Here is a 22,901-nt window from a genome sequence, read left to right as displayed (position 1 = left end):
TTTATTTTTTCATAAAAAAAAAATTCCGATATAATCAGAATCTACACCACCTGAAGCGTATTCATAGAAAATTTTGTTATAAAATATCCATTTTTCTGGAAGTTATGAGGCAACAAATTTGGGAGGAGAATGGTGGAGCTGGAGGGTGACTGTCGTCCAGCTCCTCCAATATAACCTTGTTGTCTCCTTTAATTTCCAACTAACAATAAACACTTGAAACAATACTTTGCTTTCTGAGTTCAAATCTTGCCAGGACCAACTTCAAGGGCGAGCAACTAAGTTGCAATCTTATCAACTATATCCCTTCCCCTAAATTTGTTACTTTTTCCTAAATAAAATATTTCAAAAAATCCTTAATTTGGTGCCTAAACATCGACAGTTTTCTATAGTAATCACCGTTAATATTTTCACCTTTGTACCAAAGCTTTGAACGTGTAGACCGATTTGATATTATTCCCCTGTCTATAAGGTTTAGATTAGAAATTGACTAATAGCAGAGTTGTCTTTCGTACAATTATTTCAAGTTTGTAAAGAAATAGTACTTAAGTTGTTAGATGGCCGATCGGCCGTTTTTTAAAAATTATTACTTTTTTTTTAATGTATATAGATTTAGTCGCTTTTTGTTAATCGGATGATGTATTAATTTACGAAAGAAAAAAACCTCGAGTAAAACATTTTCACACAACCTATTTACTATATGCTGAAATTAACATATAAGAAGGTAAGTGAAAGCTATCTTGGATTCTACTGAAGAAACCGCTTGATGTTGTCCGAAAAAATTGTCTTTTCGCGTTAGATTCCTGACAAAAAAAGAAATATAAAATTAGAAGTGTTATGTAATAATAAACAAGCACTCGTGTCAAAACAGTTTAATTATTACTATAATTATTTCACATTTTCTGTTGCCGGTGGTATTTAGTATTGCAAATTTCGGTGTCCAAGGGATTAACACACTTGTAGCACCCATTGTGCTCTGTAATTTGTCGTGCAGAGGAACAATGTATATGAATAACATGTGTTTCTTGCAGCGCTGAACTTCGAAATCCTACCTTGGGCCTGGAGAAGCCACGGGAAATTACTCCAGTGTATATTCTCCCTTGAATCAGTATATGAAAAACCAGTCTTCATTGGTGCGCCAACATCTTAATTAGGGAAGGCGCATTATTTACATACATCAATCATTGTGATGATCTCTTTTTCCTTTTCTTCTTGTTATGGCAGCTTGGCGCGCTGCCTCAAATCTATTTCACTGCATTTTAACCATTTGTGGTACTGAGAAAGGCATTAATGTCATACGGTTTTACTCCTCTATCGCATGGATTTGTAACCTAAAGACATTATTGTTAATATTATTCCCCCCCCCCATTGTTTTAAAAACTGTTTTTACGATAGTGCGAAGCCCTAGATATATTACTTAGATAAGACGACGAACAGACGTGTTTGAAGAAATCTGCGACATCAACACCGCTTCTTAATTCATGAACGAAGTAAACAGTGATTCAAATTGGAATTCGAGGCCTGTTCCAACGAATTGTTTTTGCTCCCGATCAACCTTAATCAAGCAAGCCTATGATCGAATACTTTCTAGCAATGACCTTCCAGTTCTTTCAGACGTTGTTTGTCTCAGATTATGTTACAAAATACAATCTTGTTATTTTTAAGGCCGTTAGAAAATGCTTTGAGAGATTTGACTGCTATTTTTAGCAGACTGCGACCACATAGAAACTCCCTCATTGGTTCGTGGTTCCAACTAGTGTGGATCATTCAAGAATTTAACATATGCCACAGTTATTTTGCTAAATTGATTTTGGTTTTTTTTCACGCTCACAATAGCTCATTCTATGGAGGAAGATATTTTATTTTTAAATACACCAAAGTGCAGTGGGTCCAGTATAAGCATTATTCCCCGCCCCATCCAGCTCACACCCTCCATTATATGTATGTGCGCTCGTGTATACACACACACACACACACACATATATATATATATATATATGCACACACACACACGTTTGGATGCACAAACTGTACGATCATTCAATACTATTTGCTTGTAGCTATTGATTTCCTCCATCCCTAAGAATGTTGCAGTCACATTGGCAAGATCGTGGTTTTGATTGTGCGTTTATTCTTCAGCAAAACACTCCAATTCACTCAGAGCGAATGTTGGCTCGCCTGCATGCGGGGTGGCATCAATTAGGGCTACAACACGAAGAAGCGCATTGTAACCAGCGATATATGCTTACATTCAACAGTCTACACAATAGTGATATGTGTGTGTGTGAGAGAGAGAGAGAGAGAGAGAGAGAGAGAGAGAGAACAAGCGAGATGGGGTGGGGTGTATGCATCCATGAAACTTGAGTGAATTGGAGTAGAGTTAACCCGTTAAATACACAACTCCAACTAAACGAATAGAATGCTACTTTCGTTTGTTCACCTCGTGTGCGTGAGATATTTCAATGTGTTCCAATGTTGCTTTACTTAAAACCAACCGAAACATGTGATGCCAACTCGGACAAGGTACTCTGTTGTTGGACCTGAAGTTACATTTCCTTCAAATCACACAATACTGTCTTAAAAATAAGAAAATAACCCATTGAATAATGCAGTCCTAGATAGCCCTGCTGGAATGCTTTCGATCAGGCATGAGCAACCTTTTTCAAGGAGCGGAGCACATGAGACATGTTGCACTACTAAAAAAAAATTCAAGGTTAATTTTCGTTAGGCATGTAATTCAGAAAGTACCGCAGGTCGCACTAGACTGTTTTAGATCACAGCTAACTGGAATACTAATTTGTAAACACAGTAGTTCCCTATCTTCGTCATGTTTTGCCACACGCCAGGATCCGCTGGCGATCTCAATCGACTTTTCCTTTCCCCTACTATGCTAAAAATTAATTATTACCATGAGAATACTTCATTACTTTTGCTTTCACTAACTAATATTTTCAACTCTAGTTTTTTAGTGCTTGCTTATTATTATTATATGGCTAAAAGACAATATTTATCAAATCAATCTTCAGTTCGACAACTACCCATTGAGACTTTTTCTTAGATCAGCTGAGGTCTTTCTCCTCTGAGTTAGCTTTTTTTTCTGTCTCTCTCTCTTTTAGTGAAGTAAAATGATTATAAAGGAGAACACTATTCCAATGACAAAACGTACAGAATCGTTAAATGCTAAGAGGCAAATTTTTGTTTATGTTCGGAGTTCAAATTCCGCCGCAGTTGACTTTGCCTTTCATTCTTTCAGGGACGATAAAATAAATACCAATTTAGCACTGGGGTTCGCTGTGATCGACTATCCCCACTCCCTCCAAAATTCCCGGCCTTGTGCCTATAGAAGAAAGAATTGTTAAACGTTAACTTATTTATCTCTCGAGAACAGTTGCCATGGAAAAGTGAAGTTTAAGTCACTGATAGGAAGTGACGTTACTAGTATTAGTACTGCGCCTGCGCACTGTCATACACAGCGACGTGCCTTGTAATGGCGGGAAGTAGCATGTTTTCATGTAAAGTGAAGAAGTATTTCTCCTATTCATTGACAGATGCCATAGGTGAGTCTTTCCTCCTGCTCACGATGGCTTCCCCATTTATTTTAGAACTAACTCTATACAGCTGCTCAGATATTTCATTCGTGATTTTCAATATATCGCTAAAGCTATTCGCTATTAATGCTTTTTATGTGCTTTTTTCATGGTGAACTTATATTTACTATTGTTTAGGTTATTTTAGATTATACTTCGTTGTTTTATTTTTGTTGACATTTTGACAATTGTGTCGCATTTCCATCTCGAAACTTTTTATTAAATACGCTTTTTTATACATTTCAAATATCGATAATATTTCTATCGTCGGTAATTTAAGCAAATTTATCATCGTGTTGCTTTTGAATAGAAACTGTTTTACTGAAAATCTTTTCTAAGCTCGCCAGATCGCAATGGTTCTATTTTAAAAAAAAAGCCTCATTTTCTTTTTGCACATTGAAGTATATTACAAACATGTGGGTGTGTAGCGAGTTAGTTAAGCATCACAATATTAACAGATAGCATTCAAGTCCTGCGATTTTCTGTGTCCCACTCGAAATAGTGGTAGAGTAGGGTATAGCGTCAGACTATATATATATATATATATATATATATATATATATATATATATATATATATATAAATATAGATATATAAATATAGATATATATGTATGTGTGTGAAGAAAGAAATGAAGCGATGCGTGTGTATGTTGTATAATATATATATATATATATATATGTAGGTGTGTGTATTATTTTGATATCCAATTTTTAGATATTTTTTGTTACTGTTCCCCCTTAATAAATCGATGCTAATTCGAGATATAAGAACCGCGAAAACCTCAATTCTACTATTATAGCGATCGAAGTGGCGCACTCTGTGCAACATACCCTTTTCTGAATACCTCCCCACAACCAAATATTGACATTAGAATGCAGCTTGGCTGGAGTAGCTATATTCTATCTCGTGGTCACTTGCTCAGACAATACTATTCTAAATTAGATCGTTTTTCCTTGTAGACTGCGTGTGTGTGTGTGTAGTTAGTATTTTTAATTCATATCTTTTCGCTTCGCTTCCCTCGCTGTTGCCCTTGGGAAAACCATAAACGTCACAATCCTTGCATTTTATCCCCACAAATGAAAACTCAGAAGCATCGCGTCTCTGCAAAAAACTATTATTTATTAATTGTTATTTCGGCCCTTGACAAATTCGGATTTATTTTTCGATGTTCTTTGTATATATTAAACATTAACATAAAACTCAGTCTGATGTGCGACTACACAAAGGAAAGTGAAAAATGACTAATGATGGTTGTTTAGATCCGGTCAGACTTATGATCAAAAGTATTCTAGCCGTGACTGTCTTGTCTATACGACATTGCTCAATGTGTTTTCTTTTCTATATTTAAGACCGTGGAGGTATTATAGTATGACGGTATTTTGCTATTTCTAGCAGATGGAAAGTTGTGATGTTCATCTATTTCTCAAGGGTGTTAGCGACGTTGGTAATATGAGATGACTGTAGTCGGTGAACGAAATTCTATTGCGTATTCTTTGCTCAAAGAACCTGTCTACATATACAGAACTTACGACTAAGATGGTGATGATGATGATCATAATTACTGACATATATAAATCTGTGTGAAGTTTCAAGAAAGCTTTACTATATCTATGATGCAAGCTTCAAAAGCTATTGTAGTAGTTAAAGCGAAAACCGTGACCTGTAGTTTTCATAAGAAATTCTGCTTATTTATAGTAATCGAATTCAAATAAAAGAAATATAATTTCAGTATATTAGTTATTTGAAACATAATCTAAGTTAGTGTTACGTACGACTAATTTATAACAAGCTATCGTTTTGTTAAATTGGCTGTGGCTAACTTCCGATTTGAACCTCACTCTTTGGCCATCGGTTTGCTTATTAACTTTTGGATAATCATTGAAACTATAAAATTAAATTTCTTTCATGACTCCCTGTTTGAGAGCCATTTATTAAATAATTTCCTTTAAAAGTAATCCTCAATACTTCAGAGTATATATATATATATAATATTCCAGATAACACCACTTGAAAAATTGGATTGTTTTAGAATAATAAAATGCTTCTATTACTCTAAGTGATCGATTTCTGGTTGCTTGAAAAAATCTTGATTTCCTAATACAGGGTAAGGCAAAAAAGAGAGAAAAATACATTTTACAGGTTAACAAAAATGCCTAGGTAAATGTTATCAAAAAAATATTTTATTAACATGAAGGGATACAGTTTGTTTCATTTGGTTTCGGAAATATCTTCCAAATGGTGGCCTCTATTGTGATACACTGCTGTTGGCTCCATCCTGTTGATGCTACATGCAAGTTTCTAAGGAATGTGAGGTTTGACTCCAGAAAGTAAAGGAACATTTCCATGTGTTGTTTGGATGTTACTGTAATTGCTTGGCCTCGTCAAAAATGTGAGGTTCCAAACACCAAAATTTACTACAAATCATTTCACAGTAACTTGTTTATTGTGTAGAGCTCTTTTATGAGACATCAGGATTGTCTTTTTGCTCAGTAGTGAAGATTCTACTTATTGACAAAATCAGACAGATGAAACCGGGCTTCATTGCTTAAGAGAACATCTACAGGAACATTGTGATGGATATCCTTGCAGCATACCCTGCAGTTGTTCTCTCATGTTCATGAAGTTTCTAAACCACCATCATTTTGTATGGAACCTAAGATCAGTGTGTAAAATTCTCTAGACAGTTTAATCAGATAATCCCAAAGCAGAGGTTGGTTATGTATTGAACATTTAGGAGATTACAAAACTGTCTATCTCACAGGTTGGATATTTACTGGAGTTTGAACACTCTTAAGGTCTACCAGAATTTTTTTTTTTTTTTTTAGCCCTAAATCTGCAACTCTGAATTTTTCAGTCCATAGCAATATAGATTTTCAGTCTGGAGCAACATCATTTTGATTTAACCCAAAATGAATATGAAAAAATCTGTGTTGCAATTACAGATTCCCTGTTCTTGATAAACATTTCAACAGTTAATGCATGGTGTGCATCAATCCAAACCATGAGGATAGCTGGTGGGATGGGGGAATAAAAAAGGAAAGTGATAAAAACATTAGCTATATTTATTTATTTATTTATGGGTTTCAGCCAAGTGGCTGCGGTCATGCTGGAGCAGCATTAGTGCCACACACCGATGACCAAATAAAATATGGGAATTTTTTTCTGCCACTTCCTGTATTATAAATGACATTCTATCAAGTTTCGTTTTTTTTACTTAAATTGAAAACAGGAAGTTACAAAAACAACATAAATACCTGATTGCTTATATGTTGTCTGTGAAGTAGACGTTTGTTGTTTAATCTCAGGTCAACTGTCACTGTACAGACTCATAATCCAAAACGTTTCAGGTATTACCATTTTGTCTGTTCTTTTGAGCATTGCATAATCTACAACACCATTATCCAATGTGGTTCTTTTTCAAGCTGATATAGTGTAACTTGAAGATTTTGCTGCTATGTCTAGCCATTTAAATGACCACATAAAGGCTCAAATGTTGGTTCATTAATGTTTATTTTAAATGAGATTAGTGAAGTGACTTTTGAAGTTTGATATTTACTGAACTTATTTCTCATTATGCATATCAGTCATCATGGAAGATTAAGATATGTGGTTGAATGCTTTCTCCTAAACCTAGCCAATCCATGCAGGCATTAGAAAAATAAATATAAAACTGATAGTCATTATCATTTTACATCTATTTTGCCATGCTTGGATTTGGTCTTCTCCAGTGCAGCTTCTTGCTATTTATGGTACCTTGTCACCTTTGCAACCTTCAACATTCTGACATCAACTTCACTACTTCCTACATCTTTCTCAATGTTTCTTTATCACATATTCCTTCCATTGGGACCACTTGGCACTTTTTTACCAACTGTCATTAACCATATGCATCATGTCTCCATACTAGCTCTGTCTTTTCTTTTGCACACTATAGCTGATTTCTCATATACTCAGTTTTTATTATCAACTTATTTGTGCTGTTTGTTCATGTACATCAGCATTATGCATCCAATATCCATGTTTCACTACCATGCACTAGGTGTAGCTGCATGGTAAGAAGTTGGCTTCTCAACCACATGATTCTGCGTTCAGTCCCACTGCATGGAACTTTGGGCAAGTGTCTTCTACTATAGTCTCAGGCTGACCAAAGCCTTGTGAGTGGATTTGGTAGACAGAAACTCAAAGAAGCCCATCATGTATATATATATATATATATATATATATATATATATATATATATATATGTATATACACACTTTATTATTATTAAAGCTGCAAGAATATCACAAAAAACTGCTACTCAGAGTTTCATATTCCTGTTTGTCTGTCTGACGAATGGGAACGTGAAATAGTATTCGAGTACTATTTTTTCCCCACCTTGTTTCACATTTATGTGCTTACTTCGGTATATATATTTACTTTATATATATCATCATCATCGTCGTTTAACATCCGCTTTCCATGCTAGCATGGGTTGGACAATTTGACTGAGGACTGGTGAAACCAGATGGCTACACCAGGCTCCAATCTGATTTGGCAGAGTTTCTACAGCTGGATGCCCTTCCTAACGCCAACCACTCTGAGAGTGTAGTGGGTGCTTTTACGGACCACCAGCACGAAGGCCAGTCAGGCGGTACTGGCAACGGCCGTGCTCAAAATGGTGTATTTTATGTGCCACCTGCACAAGAGCCATTTCAGGAGCACTGGCAACGATCTCGCTCGAAAGTTCTTAGTGTCTTTGTGTCTGTCACTTACCACCACTTGATAACTGGTATTGATGTGATTGTCCCTGTAACTTAGCAGTCCAGCAAAAGAAATTGATATAAAAAGTACCAGGCTTTACAAAAAAATAAGTACTGGGGTCGATTTATTCAACTAAAATTCTTCAAGGCAATGCCCCAGCATGGCCACAGTCTGATGACTGAAACAAATAAAAGTTAAGTATCATAAAATCTGCATTTTTACTCAGATGAGATTCCTTTTGTTGTCAGCATAAGTAATAGGTTCTTGAAGTTTTTCTGCTCTGTTCTTACTTTCGTTATTTTGCTTTCAGAACATCCATCCCTCCTCTGCTGATTAGATCACTGATGCTATTAATTTCTGTTTTAAGGGTCTTTCCATACACTTAAAAGAATTCATTTCAAGGACACTGTTACTGCTAATCACTACATCTACTACAAAGACCTGCTGGTGCTCCCATATTATCTCTTGCATACCCAAAGTTTTGACAGTAGTTAATTAGCAACCTTCCTTTTCCTGATTGTCATTTGTCTCAGAATTCATGAATTCATTAATCTAACTCTATGTCACTATTCATAATTAATTTATGTTAAGTGATACATTTTTTATACATATGTGTGCATATATTAATGATAATAATAATGGTTTCGAATTTTGCCCCAAGGCCAGCAATTTCGGGGATGGGGAAGTCGATTACATCAACCTAGTACTCAGTGACTTCAGTATGTAACTGAGGTCACTTAGTACAGTGAGTTATTTTATCAACCCCGAAAGGATGAAAGGCAAAGTCAACCTCAGTGGAATTTGAACTCAGAATGAATGTAAAGACAGATTAAATGCTGCTAAGCATTTTGCATGGCATGCTAATGATTCTGCCAGCTAAACCACCATATGATAATAATAATATAATGTTTGTTTGTCATTGATGACCAAGGACATCATATAGGAGATACTTTTATTGTTTTACTAGTTCTACTATTTTCACCTCAAGGGTTGTGGCCTGGCAATGAGAAGAGAATTTGGCCATACAGTCCTATGCCCAAATAAATCTGTTCAAACCTGTGCTAGTGTGGAAAAAAACCCTAGACATTTGATGAAGTGTGTGTATGCGTACCTTCCTTCATTGGACACTAAATTTCGCTTGCGAAGACCTGTTAAGGCAAGTGAAATCGAAATCAAACTAAATTCGACCCATGCCAACGTTGTCTCCTTCTTTGGACACGAAACTCGGCTTGCAAAGACCTGTTGGGGCTAGCGAAAGCGAAATTGTGATGGCACCTGTGCCCAGTGTCGCCTTCCTGGCACTTGTGCCGGTTGCACGTGTAAAGACATTCGAGCGAGATCGTTGCCAGTGCCACTGGACTGGCTCCTGTGCAGGTGGCATGTAAAATACACCATTTTGAGTGTGGCCGTTGCCAGTACTGCCTGACTGGCCTTTGTGCCGGTGGCACGTAAAAGCACCCACTACACTCTCGGAGTGGTTGGCGTTAGGAAGGGCATCCAGCTGTAGAAACTCTGCCAAATCAGATTGGAGCCTGGTGTAGCCATCTGGTTTCACCAGTCCTCAGTCAAATCGTCCAACCCATGCTAGCATGGAAAGCGGACGTTAAACAACAATGATGATGATGATATATATAGAAGAGAGGGGGAGAGAGCATAGTAGCCAGAGTAAAAATGAAATATAAAAAAGTGAAGGGCAGATTATATGTTACTTGTGTACAAAATGTGATTTTGTATAATAGTGAATCATGAGCACTGAATGCAAAAGATGTGAATATGAATAGAGCAAGTAGACTCTGCTGGATATATTAATCTGCATGTATGAATGATCACATGAACTAAAAGAGAAGTTTGCAACAAGAAGAATCAGTTGTTGCATGCTAGAGAGAAGACTGCACTGGTGTGAACATGTGATACATATGGAGGGTGAATGTTAGGAAAAGAAGTGCTAAGTTAAAGAAACCTGTGGAAAAGTAAGGTGTGAAGAATTCTTAGGGATGCTAAATCTGAAGATGACAAAGCTACAACAAGGGAAAAAACACTGTTGAGAAGATCTGTGCAAGCATCGAAAAACATGCTAAATGATGATAAATTAGGCCCACTGGTTCAGTAAGATATTGTTTGTAGTGCTTCGATCATATAGCATCTTATCTCTGATTTGGCATTTGTATAAACTACCACTTTGGTTTTCCTCTACCCTTATCAACAATATGTGTACTTGTGAAGAGTAGCTTCATTCTAGATCCCTTTAAACTGGAAGATCCCTTTGTATCTGATATAAGGTTTACAAGGGGAAAATAAGATTTTGATTGAGCAGTGCTTTAAATTTATGAACCTAAAATTGAACGAAAGATTAGGTTGTATCTATTGTGGTCACCACTACTAGAAAATTCTTCTTGGACACAATATAGGGGATTTTAGCAAGTATATATTCATTGAGAGTTCAGTTGCTATCACTATAAGTGAAAAAGTCTTTGTCTTTTCTGTAGCCACATTTCACAAAGGTCTTGTACATTTAATAATAAAAGAAAAAAGGTATTCTTGAAGTGTTTTCATAAATCTTTTTCTGTCTTAAATTGATAATTCAGCTCCACCCACTTCTAGATATATCATCATCATCATTTAATATCTGTTTTCCATGCCAGCATAGTTTGGACAGTTTGACTGGAAACTGGTAAGCCAGGGAGCTGCACAGGCTCCAATCTGAATTGGCAAGGTTTCTACGGCCAGATGCCTTTCCTAATGCCAACCACTCCAAGAGTGTTGTAGGTGCTTTTTACGTACCACTGGCATGACACCAGCATCGACCATGACTACGATATCACTTGGCTTGACAGATCTACATGAGCTTGATATATTGCTAAAGGTCTTGATCACCTGTCACTGCCTCCATGAGGTCCAACGCTTGAATGGTGCTTTTAAAACCTAAAGATTACTGCTGATCCTTCTGGTCAAAACCTGACCAAGCAGACTCATGTTGAAAAACATTTCTTCCATATATCATGGCAACTTTTTGTATATCAGGGATTACATTGTCTAATCTGTTCTTCCTTTTGTAAGTTGGTATATTGTGATTTGAAGGTAGTTTGGCTGTTACTTTTAGCAGATTGAGCAATTGTATGGATGTACCCTTGTGTGTCTTCACTCTATAAATTTTATTGGTTGTACTGAATGGTATACAGTGTTTGTTGGCACTCCGTCGCTTACGATGTTGTGGGTTCCAGTCGATCCGATCAACGGAACAGCCTGCTTGTGAAATTAACATGCAAGTGGCTGAGCACTCCACAGACATGTGTACCCTTAACGTAGTTCTCGGAGATATTCAGCGTGACACAGTGTGACAAGACTGATCCTTTGAATTACAGGCACAACAGAAACAGGAAGTAAGAGTGAGAGAAAGTTGTACAGCAGGGTTCGCCACCATCCCCTGCTGGAGCCTCGTGGAGCTTTAGGTGTTTTCTCTCAATAAACACTCACAATGCCCGATCTGGGAATTGAAACCGCGAGTCCACTGCCTTGAATTACAGGCACAACAGAAACAGGAAGTAAGAGTGAGAGAAAGTTGTACAGCAGGGTTCGCCACCATCCACTGCTGGAGCCTCGTGGAGCTTTAGGTGTTTTCTCTCAATAAACACTCACAATGCCCGATCTGGGAATTGAAACCGCGAGTCCACTGCCTTGAATTACAGGCACAACAGAAACAGGAAGTAAGAGTGAGAGAAAGTTGTACAGCAGGGTTCGCCACCATCCCCTGCTGGAGCCTCGTGGAGCTTTAGGTGTTTTCTCTCAATAAACACTCACAATGCCCGATCTGGGAATCGAAACCGCGAGTCCACTGCCTTGAATTACAGGCACAACAGAAACAGGAAGTAAGAGTGAGAGAAAGTTGTGGTGGAAGAGTACAGCAGGGTTCGCCACCATCCCCTGCCGGAGCCTCGTGGAGCTTTAGGTGTTTTCTCTCAATAAACACTCACAATGCCCGGTCTGGGAATCGAAACCGTGAGTCCACTGCCCTAACCACTGGGCCATTGCGCCTCCGGTATACAGTAACCCTTCTCAAACAAACATGCTTAAACTCAAATCTTAGCTCTCACATTCATGTTCAAAGCAGATTGTAAATTCTGTTCCTTTTTTAACTATGGTAAAAAACTCATGTAATTTATGCACTTTTTTTTCGCAAACAATAAAAATAAACTTTAGGGGTGTGTAAATTACATGAGTAGATCATTTACAGAATTTTTTTAGAAATTTTTTTTGTTGAAAAAAGACATACATAAACATTCATACTGGAAGTTGACTCATTTAATGTCAGAATAGGTTTTTACAGCAAAAAATAAGGGTTTAAATATAATGAAGTTGATTTTTATTTATGCTGGACGGTATAATGCTTACTTTTTCTGTATAAATTTACTAAACCCATTAAATGGTTAACTACTTTTCTACTTTTTGGCGTTTGATGTATCAAAGGTTCTGAGAAGAATAGGCAGAAAATCGGAGCTTGAGACAAGAAGATGCATTCGACTGATCAGAATTCTGTTTACACAATCAGTTTGATTATCAGCTTTGTTTTTGTTGATAATTCTTATCAACAACTTTTCCTGTGATCGTGATTTGAGAAGATATACAACAGTATGCTAAAGATCGGACATAATCTCTTGTGGGCAAGAAATGTAAAATAAAGTTTATTATAAACAACACAAACACTTCGTAATTTAATAGCTTTTAATGTGATACCTGTTAAACAGAAATTGTTTTTATTTAAAGAAAATTTAATAAAATCTAATCTTAAGTAAGTTAAATTATGCTAAATACAGCTAAGTTGAAAACTTTTACACCTGGCCATATCAGCAATTCTGAAAACTTTTGGGTGTAAATTTTACATGAGTAGAAGCTTTTTTTAACAAATTTTATCCTGAAAATCACCTGCGTAAATTACACAGGTGCGCAAATGGGTTTTTATGGTACTTTTCAATATGAAAAAAATCTGGTTAACCCTCTAGTATTTAAATTGGCCATATCTGGCCTGTTTTGGGTTCAAATTGACCAGATCTGACCTCTCACACTTCTCTTACAATGTCATTCTAAAAATAAACCATCACATCATTTAAATCTCAAAGCTATAAGATAATATAGGATTAAATCAAAGCAATGTGAATAAGCATTGCATTTGACAGAATAATCTGGTTGCTTAAGGGTTAATGCATTCTTTGGATTATCTATATGAAATATTAATGTTATGAAACTCATGGTCAGTTTTAAACAGATCTAAAATGGGCGAGTTAGTCAGACAACTAGATGCAATTCACAGAATTGTGATCTCATATATTAGACCTCTGCTACCTGACTGAAGATCACGTTGACATGTTGTGTGACAGTCTAGTTATATGCTTCCTTTTGTCTACTTCTGTCTGATGTCAATTCTGGTGGTGTCCTCAACAGAAGCAAGCTAATCAAGGCTTTGTCAGACTGACAATTTCGGTCTCTTTATCCTCATCATTCATAATGTGCATCTCAGCCTAGTATAGTTGATAAGATGTTAGCCTACCTGTTGAAGATTTGCTGGTTATTCCACTGTTGGTGCCATATTATAACTCTGATAAAAAGATTTCTCTTTTGTTAGACTAATCTAATTGTAAATAACATTCTTGGTACCTAACAATATTAGCTTTTTCCTAATTCTCAATGATTTCATTACACACTATTAGTTTCTTAATTCTGTGCTCAAATTCTCTGATAAGTGGAGCTTGATTGACTGCAAACCTGGCCTTGGATACAATGCTGACTACAAGGTCAACAAGTGAGTTCAAATGATCTGATGGGTTATGTGACATTATTCTTTAGTGTTGCTTTTTTTTTTTGCCCTGAACGTGATGATTAAATTTATCTGACAACTGTAACCATTGTGCAGAATCCATTGTTGACTCCTTATTTTATACATAGTGGATCAACATGCCTTCTATAGGTTGCTATTGAATACTCAAGTCACTTTTGGCTGAACAGAATTTTAGCACAAAACATGCTGAGTGATTGTATACACGTGTGTGTGTGCGTGTGCACACACACACACACACACACACACACACACACCCTTGATATCCTTCATCTCTTTACCACTTCTTCCAATTTGTTCATTAATTCAGATTTATAAGGAATGGAAAATGGGAAGTAACATTCATGTCTTATCTGAGGAGGCTTTTAGCTCTGTGAGTGACATTAATGATCATAGTCAGTTTTTGAAACTGAATCATCCCTCCTGTAGTGTTCGGTTTTTAGTCACTTTCCTACTTATGCATGTGAAGACTAGATCCAGCAGACTGTGGAAGAAACCTTCATGGTTCAACAGAGAGGAAAGCGGCTGCAGTACAGAGAGCCAGATGGGGCATATAAGACATCGTGGTCATCTACTGCTCCTATCTCCATTCTCTGCTATCTTGACCTGGTCTTGCCACTGGATTGAAGATGATCAGTGATGAGAGAGAGAGAGAGGTTGATGATGTGCAACACTTTTCCACTTTGAGCAAGTCGCTGCACAAGTCATCATTAAAGATAACTAGATGTTCCAATGTGGGAAACAGTTAAAATTTCAGTATAAAATGTTTGTGATAAAAATTAAATTACCAAGATTCATAGCTTTGAATACAACTATTGCATTAACTATTTTTTTTTCTTTTTTAACAGTAGCCATCCTGTTTTTTCTGTAATGCATTTTGAGTTAAGTATTAAGACTACAAAAATAATGCATGGTCTTAGCAATTATTTTTCCAAAAGATAAAGATTTCTGCAACATTTAAAAAGATTTCAGAATCGTATGCAGAAGCTTGACAGGGAGTAGACAGGGCATGTCATTCAGGAAGTCATGAATGGTGACAAATGGACTTTGGCTAACACAGCTTGATTGATTGATTAATCAAATATTTAATCAAACAATCAATTAGTTTATTGGTTAAGTAGCTAATCAATTGACAAATAAAGAAGTGAAATTGAACCAGTGTCTCCCAAGATACAACAAAATGTATATAAATTAAATGATGACCTTCAATCTTGGTGCCAACTCTAGTAATTAAAACTAATTAATCAAAAGTTTTAGATAGGATACCTGAAATATGTCTTAGCTCATTAGCAAATAGGGTTAGGAGTTTAAAAGATGTGATTCTCACATTGAAGATAGTAGCATTAAGCTTTAATTGTGTGACTTTACTTTAATAGTTTAGCTGTCAAACAGTTCATCTTGAGATTTAAAGATAGTTGACATTTTTTGAAGGAATATTTAGTTGGTATGTCTGTTGGTCATTATTATCATTGTTTAACCCTTTTGCATTTAAACTGGCCATATCCAGCCAAAATATTCTACCTGTTTTATGTTCAAACTGGCCAGGTTCAGCCTCTCACACCTACACTATAATGTCAGTCTAAGAAATAAATAATCACATCATGAAATCTCAAGGCTACAAGATAATGCAGGGTAAATTCAAAACTGAATAAATAAGCATTACATTTGACAGAAATCCAAATGCTAAAAAGTTAACCCTTCTAAATTCATATTATTCTATCAAATATAATTCTTATTTATCCACATTGTTTTGAGTTAATCATGTATCATTTTATCGTTTCAAAATTTCGATGATGTGATTACACTTTTTAGAATGACATTTTAGGTAAGAGTGAGATACAGATCAGGGAAGTTTGAACACAAGACCAGATTATTTGGGCAGATATGGCTGGTTAAAATGCTAAAGAGTTAAATCATCGTTTTTTTATGTTATGGCATGGATCTGCAGTGTAGTATTTCCAAGTCATTTTATTAGTAGCTCCCAACCTTGGGTTTATTGCTATGTAACGGTTGACCTAGAATACTCAGGTAGTTTGAAAGTTTACTTGCCAAACTTTGTTTAAAGATTTACTAATGACAACTTTATTTTTACTATCTGTAGTAGCCAACAAGGGAGCCTTTATGCAGGCATTTGATTTGGTAGAAATAGCAGTCAATTCTCCCTTCATATCTCCATAGATTTCAGTATTGAATGATACATTCAACTGTGTAATCCTTGACACGCAAAAAATTGGATGGTCACAACTAGGACATCTGTTTGATCAGATCTAGTTTGTAGCTAAACACCATAAAGAAATTTATTTTCACTATGACTTTCTAGCACTTTGGCCCATTTCTATATCATAGATTAGAAATTAGATTTCCAGTAGGTCTTTGAAAATGATTTTGAGAGTTCATTCTAATGCAAAATTGAAAAGCTTGATGAGAACAATATGATTGTGAAATTATATGTCTTATTCACATAGCCATACCTGCTGTAGTAATTGACTATTCTGTCAGCTATCAAGTTCTGGTTTTAGTATTATATTCTCTAGCTACTGAACAGGTTTTCTTTTGGGTGCAAATTTTGGAAAACAGGGAATAACTTTGAATTTGCTTTGAACTAATTTCTATACAAATGTTCCTTCTCAAGAAAGAGGTGATTGGATCAAGGCAGTATTAGGCATGGTTAAAATATTGTTACGATCAGAAGTTTACCCCTTTTTCTTACATTATTAATTTGTCTGATCGTAACAAATTGGGGGCTCGTCCGGGATACGAACCCGGGACCTCTCGCAACCCAAGCGAAAATCATACCCCTAGACCAATCTCCATATATGAACATTTACTTCCCTGTTTGAACACTTTGTTGTTACAATCAGAAGTTTACCCCTTTTTCTTACATTATTAATTTGTCTGATCGTAACAATATCTCACAAGCAGGAATGTGTCTTGTAGTATGTTTTTCTTTTCTTTTCTTTTTTGTATTTATTTATAATCTAGCTGCCATTATCAGTCCTATATCCAAGCTATAAGTAATATCCAAACAACTGAACAAATGTTTGAATTTATAGAATTTTTCAACATACATAGGTTCAGTGCAAGTTTTTTCTACTGTAGCTCCTAGCCAACCAAGGTCTTGCGTATGGATTTGCTAGATGGAATCTGAAAAAGCCTGTCATATAATATATATATGTGTGCATGTGTACATATCTGTGAGTGTGTATGTACATACCTATGTATGTCTGTCTTTGTTGTCTGTCCCCCAACTGATAGATAAATGGTGTTGGTTTGTTTATGTCCCTGTAATTTATCAGTTTCACAAAAGAGACTGATTGACTAAAAACTGCCTTGAAAGGTGGTGTCCTTGTATGGCTGCTGTCCAATAACTGAAACAAATAAAAGATAGATGATAAAAAAGATTTAAGATTTTTTTTCTTTTCTTTTTTTTTGCACTGAATTTTACCTTTGTTGATCTATACTAAAGTGGGAATGGAATATTTTATTCTTATTTGAATATTATTTGTATATCATTGATGAAATTATTTTTGTAGTGGATATCTTTTTCTGGCACGTGTAAAGACATTCGAGTGAGATCATTGCCAGTGCTGCCGAACTGGTTCCTGTGCAGGTGGCACGTAAAATACACCATTTTGAGCATGGCCATTGCCAGTACCGCCTGACTGGCCTTCGGGCCGGTGGCACGTAAAAGCACCCACTACACTCTCGGAGTAGTTGGCGTTAGGAAGGGCATCCAGCTGTAGAAACTCTGCCAAATCAGATTGGAGCCTGGTGTAGCCATCTGGTTTCACCAGTCCTCTGTTAAATCGTCCAACCCATGCTAGCATGGAAAGCGGACGTTAAATGACGATGATGATGATGATGATTCGCTAACTTATTGTCAGTGAATTAAGAGTAACAAATTGAGGCAAGCTGAGTTACATGCTTTGCCTTAAGGCAGATCACAATGCTCTGCGAAGAATGTGAATATAGTATTCCAACATTCTTAACCTTAAAACTAATTTGTTAAATGTAAAAAGAAACAAAATGAATGTTTTAAATACACAGAAATGTCCTCTTAGAATTTTACTATTGTTTATTTTCTTTTTCTTTTTATTCTTTTTAGCTAATTCCCCCAAATCTTCCCAGATGGTGAGGAAAATGAGTTCTCGTGTAGAGGACGAAGAAGACATTATTGATGTTGATGTGAGTGACGATGAGAAATACAATGCAAATAATGTCTTCCAGGGCCTCTGGATCCCTTATCCGGATCAAGTTGCTGAAATGTTTGAGAAACTGGACAATGGTGGCTTACCAGTTCTTAAATGGAAATGTCCTGGTCGCAGGCCACCTGAGGTGGAGAAAGAGGATGAAGATATGGACATAGAACAGAAGTTAGTTGTGGAACAGAAAATAGAAGAACACAAAGAGGAAAAAAAGTAAGCAAGATAGTTTTACTGCATGAATGTATATATGTGTGTGTTTGTAGGATCAGGTAAGTAGTTGTTGTTGAGCTCCAGGTCAGGCCTGATTGTGCAGACTTATGAGCAAAGGTTATCCAACTGTGACCATCCTCTCCTTTTCTTTTCCTTTCTTTAAGATGGGCATGTAATTTGAAGTAGATTTCCTAGTGCTAATGCTATGTAAAAAAACATCATACACTCTGTAAAGTGGTTGGCATTAGGAAATGTTCCAGCGGTTGAAACCATGCCAAAGCAGACATTGGAGCTTGGCACAATCCTCTGGCTTACCATCTCTTGTTAAATCATACAACCATACCAGTATGGAAAACATGTTTAATAATGATGATGATGATTTCTTATTTCTAAAAGCTGTGATTGTGTAAAGGTTCCTTTACTGGCTGGCATAGAGACTTCCTCATTGACTCTTTCTCAGATTAAGTTGAAGTAAATTCCAGAATGGTTTCATCTGGGAATTTATTCCTTACAGCAATTGAAATTATCAAACTCTTTCAAGAACTCGCCTGCAGACTAATTGTCACCAACACAGACAATCACTAGTTTCCTTGAATTTCAGACTTTTGCTATTCAGTTGGTTGGTAGTGGACTTATGCTGTCTTTTTAAATTTTATTTCACTTTATTTTTATTGTAAAATTAAATAGCATAGTGAGTTGGTAGAAGTGGTAAAACATTATAATAAATTATTTTACAATGTTTATATGGCAGGCACAGTTATGGCTGTGGTTAAGTTTGCTTCATGTGACTTGATTTTACATGTGATCCCGAATGCAGATGGCAATACATTTTGTTACTAAAGCCGACTGGTGAAAGCAACAGACATGTTTCACTGGTATTAGATCTCCTCAGCAAAGCATATTCAACTCTCTTTACAAAACTTTTGTGAAGATCGTCTGTCTATCTGCATGTTCAATACAGATATTAGGATTGCATTTACTGACCCATACGACAGATCAACTACCTCAGCAATGTCATTGATTGCTCTCTGATGATCCTCATGCACAAGCTGATGAATTTTCTCCACATTTCCAGGAGTGATGCTCGTTGCAGGTCTTTCAGATTATTATCTTCCAGAGATGCTCTTTGGCTCTTAAAGTGCCTGTCCCACTCAAAACATTACATATGAGCCATTGCATTTTTGCCATAAGCTTGCTGAAGCATGCTCAATGTCTATGTAGCAGACTTGCTAAGATTAATGCAAAATTTCACATTGGCTCTTTGTTCCAACTTCCTGTCTCTGACAAAATCGCAGACTACAGCATACACATGATCACAAAACACAAATTTAAAAACTTGAGAAGCAAGCACAGCGATGTCACTTGGTGCACTGTCCCATGAAGGCCATTGCTAGCTCTCACTGTGCACACAACCATGTGTTGCCATCTTTTGGTGTGCTACAGAACTAGCCTGGGAACTTTTTGATACCACCTTGTAAATCAATTACATCAACCCCCAGTGCTTGACTGGTACTTATTTTACTGACCCCCGAAAAGGATAAAAGGTAAAGTTGACCTTGGCAAAATTTTAACTCAGAGCATAAGGACAGACGAAATGCTGCTAAGCATTTTGCTTGATGTGTTAAGGATTCTGCCAGCTCACTGCCTTAATTATAGTAAGTAATAATTAGCACATCTAACCTAACTCAGATGTGTTGTCTAGAATGCTATAAACTGTGGTAAATGTCCCAAGAAATGATCTTGTGTAAATGACGAATGTTAAAAAGCATAGATTATATTGGTTGATGAAACTTTGTCAGTACTTGTGGATGATAATGATGTGTCATGTGATTTCACCATAGCTTACAGTTCATCAGCAACACAGAATACCATATCAAAAATCAGTTGAATTGTTATATTTTAACACTGGCTAAACAGTCACAAAAATCTGACTGAAGCCCACCTGCGCTGGTGATGTATAAAAGGCACCCATATTGGTAATGTAAAAAAGGCACCTGTGCCAGTGACTCATAAAAGGTACCTGTGCTGGTGACATGTGTAAGACATCCAGTACACTCTATGGAATGGTTGGCATTAGGGCTTCCATCCGTAGAAACTGAGCCAAAACAGACTGGAGCCTTTTGCAGCTCTCCAGCTTATCAGTTCCAACCAAACCATCTAGCCCATGACAGCATGGAAAGTTGATGCTAAATGATGATGATCATGAGTAATGAGCATGTCCCACCTATCATGGATGTATTGTCTTGAACGCTGTAGACTACAGTAAATTTCCCAAGAAATCATCTTGTGAAATTACGTAATACAGTCATGCTACCTGCTGGTACTGATGAAATCTTTTTAGCATTTGTCATCTATAGCATTCAAAACAACATCAAATTAGTTTGAACTGCCTAATTAGCATTCATGACAAAGGCTACTTCTGTCGCTAATAACTGAAGTAAATTTTAGTATTAGCATTGGCGTGTGAGTAAAATATATAGTAACTTGTATGGTTGTATGGTTGCAGAGTTTGCTTTGTAACCATGTGGTCTTGGGTTCAATCCTCCTGCATTACATCTCAGGTCAGTGTCATCCATGTCAGCTTTGAGCTGACCTATACCTTGTGAATAGAATTGGCAGATGGAAACTGAAAAGAAACCTGTTACGCACATGCATGCATGTGGATATGTTTATGTGCATGTGAATGTTCCCATGTTTCCTCATTAACACCATTTGAGCAAAAGAGTCTTTTATTTACATTCTCTAGTAAGCAGGCACCCTGTAGTTTCAGTGGCTTTGTTGCTTTAATATGTGAGGTTCAGTGGTAGGAAAATATCTAACTTGGAAAACAGGTAAGGTTTGGTGACGGGAAGAGCATCTGGCTGTCAGAAATCTACTTTCAGAAAGTTTCATCTAACACATGCCATCATCATCATCATTTAGCACCTGCTTTCCATGTTGGCGTAGTGGGTGCTTTTTATGTGCCACCAGCATGTGTGCCAGTTAAGAAACACCGGCATTGGCTACAACTCAAGCATGGTATGTTGCCAAAGGTCTGTCACTTTTCACTGCCTCTGTGAGGCCCAAAGTTCGAAGGGTATATTGGCACATGAAACTGGCAATGGTCACATAGTTTGACAGATGAAAAAATGGACATTGAAAATTGATGTTGATGATAATGGCTAGAATCTTCAGTCCACTTTAGGTGACATTGCTGTGCACATGTTGACCCACTTGTCAGGAATAGGTCATCTGGAATTATTATTTGAAATGGACTCCTCTTATATACATGGAAGATATATTTATTATTTGCTTAACTCTCTGAAAGTAGAGCTAAGCATTGACTCTTGAATACACTTTACTCTTTCACTTATTTCAGCCATTTGACTGCGGCCATGCTGGAGCACCACCTTTTAGTCAAGCAAATCGACCCCAGGACTTATTCTTTGGCTGCCTAGTACTTATTCAATCGGTCTCTTTTGCCGAACCGCTAAGTTACGGGGACCTAAACACACCACCATCGGTTGTCAAGCGATGTTAGGAGGACACAGACACACATACCACACATACATATATACGACGGGCTTCTTTCAGTTTCCGTCTACCAAATCCACTCACAAGGCTTTGGTCGGCCCGAGGCTATAGTAGAAGACACTTGCCCAAGGTGCCATGAAGTGAGAATGAACCCGGAACCATGTGGTTGGTAAGCAAGCTACTTACCACACAGCCACTCCTGTGCCTAAATATTTATTTTTTGTGCTACATGATATAAAGGCCAGAGAGGTCCCTGCTTTGTAAATAAAGTTTACACTAAGAAGCTGCTGCTAACAAACTGTTGTATAATGGTGGAACATATTGTTTCCTCTCATTCTTTTCAGTACAATTTTGAAAGAAAATGAAGGGGTCAAGCAAGTTTTACTCTTGATACTCATTATTTATGTATCAAAATTGGCAATAATTTTTTTTTTTTCCAAGAAATTGTAACTTAGAATTGGATGTGATATTAGAAAGGAGAAACATTTTCTTTTACAAGGATGGAAACAATAGAACCACATTATTTCTATCCTTGTATGGTAGGTTGGTTTAGTTGTTAGAGAAATAGTTTTTTTTTTTCTTTTTTCCGTTGTCTTTTTTGTTTTTTTACAGCTGGATGCTTTTTCTTACTGTTAACCACCCAACTGATATAGGAGTTGAACTGGAGCAAGCAGAGTTATGTACCTTGTTTAGGAATGCAGCTTGATGTAATATAATTGCATGTTTCCTACAAGGAATGAAAAAAAATTTTTTTTTTCTCATGTATAATTGCCAAACTAACAAAATAAATAAACATGGAAATTTCTCAAATTTGCC

The 22,901-nt window shown here is 36.6% G+C and overlaps 1 protein-coding gene across 2 annotated transcripts in view; it reads left to right on the top strand.

Annotated features, from left to right (window-relative positions):
• The first annotated feature begins 493 nt into the window (after positions 1-493).
• Positions 494-22,901, top strand: part of LOC106882195 (uncharacterized) — a 30,655-nt gene continuing 8,247 nt past the window's right edge. The window contains exons 1-2 of one of the 2 annotated variants that reach the window (XM_014932785.3): positions 494-721; positions 18,263-18,575. In XM_014932785.3, coding sequence (XP_014788271.1) covers positions 18,286-18,575 — 290 coding nt within the window. In that variant the 5' untranslated portion in view covers positions 494-721; positions 18,263-18,285. Of the gene's footprint in view, positions 722-3,468; positions 3,555-18,262; positions 18,576-22,901 lie in introns of those variants that run through there. The other variant, XM_014932784.3, reaches the window with a different exon arrangement.

The sequence above is a fragment of the Octopus bimaculoides genome, chromosome 1 (assembly GCF_046866305.1).
Source record: "Octopus bimaculoides isolate indiv1 chromosome 1, ASM4686630v1, whole genome shotgun sequence".
In the NCBI taxonomy this organism is placed as follows: Eukaryota; Metazoa; Mollusca; class Cephalopoda; order Octopoda; family Octopodidae; genus Octopus; species Octopus bimaculoides.
This window is presented reverse-complemented; position numbering and strand designations above follow the sequence as displayed.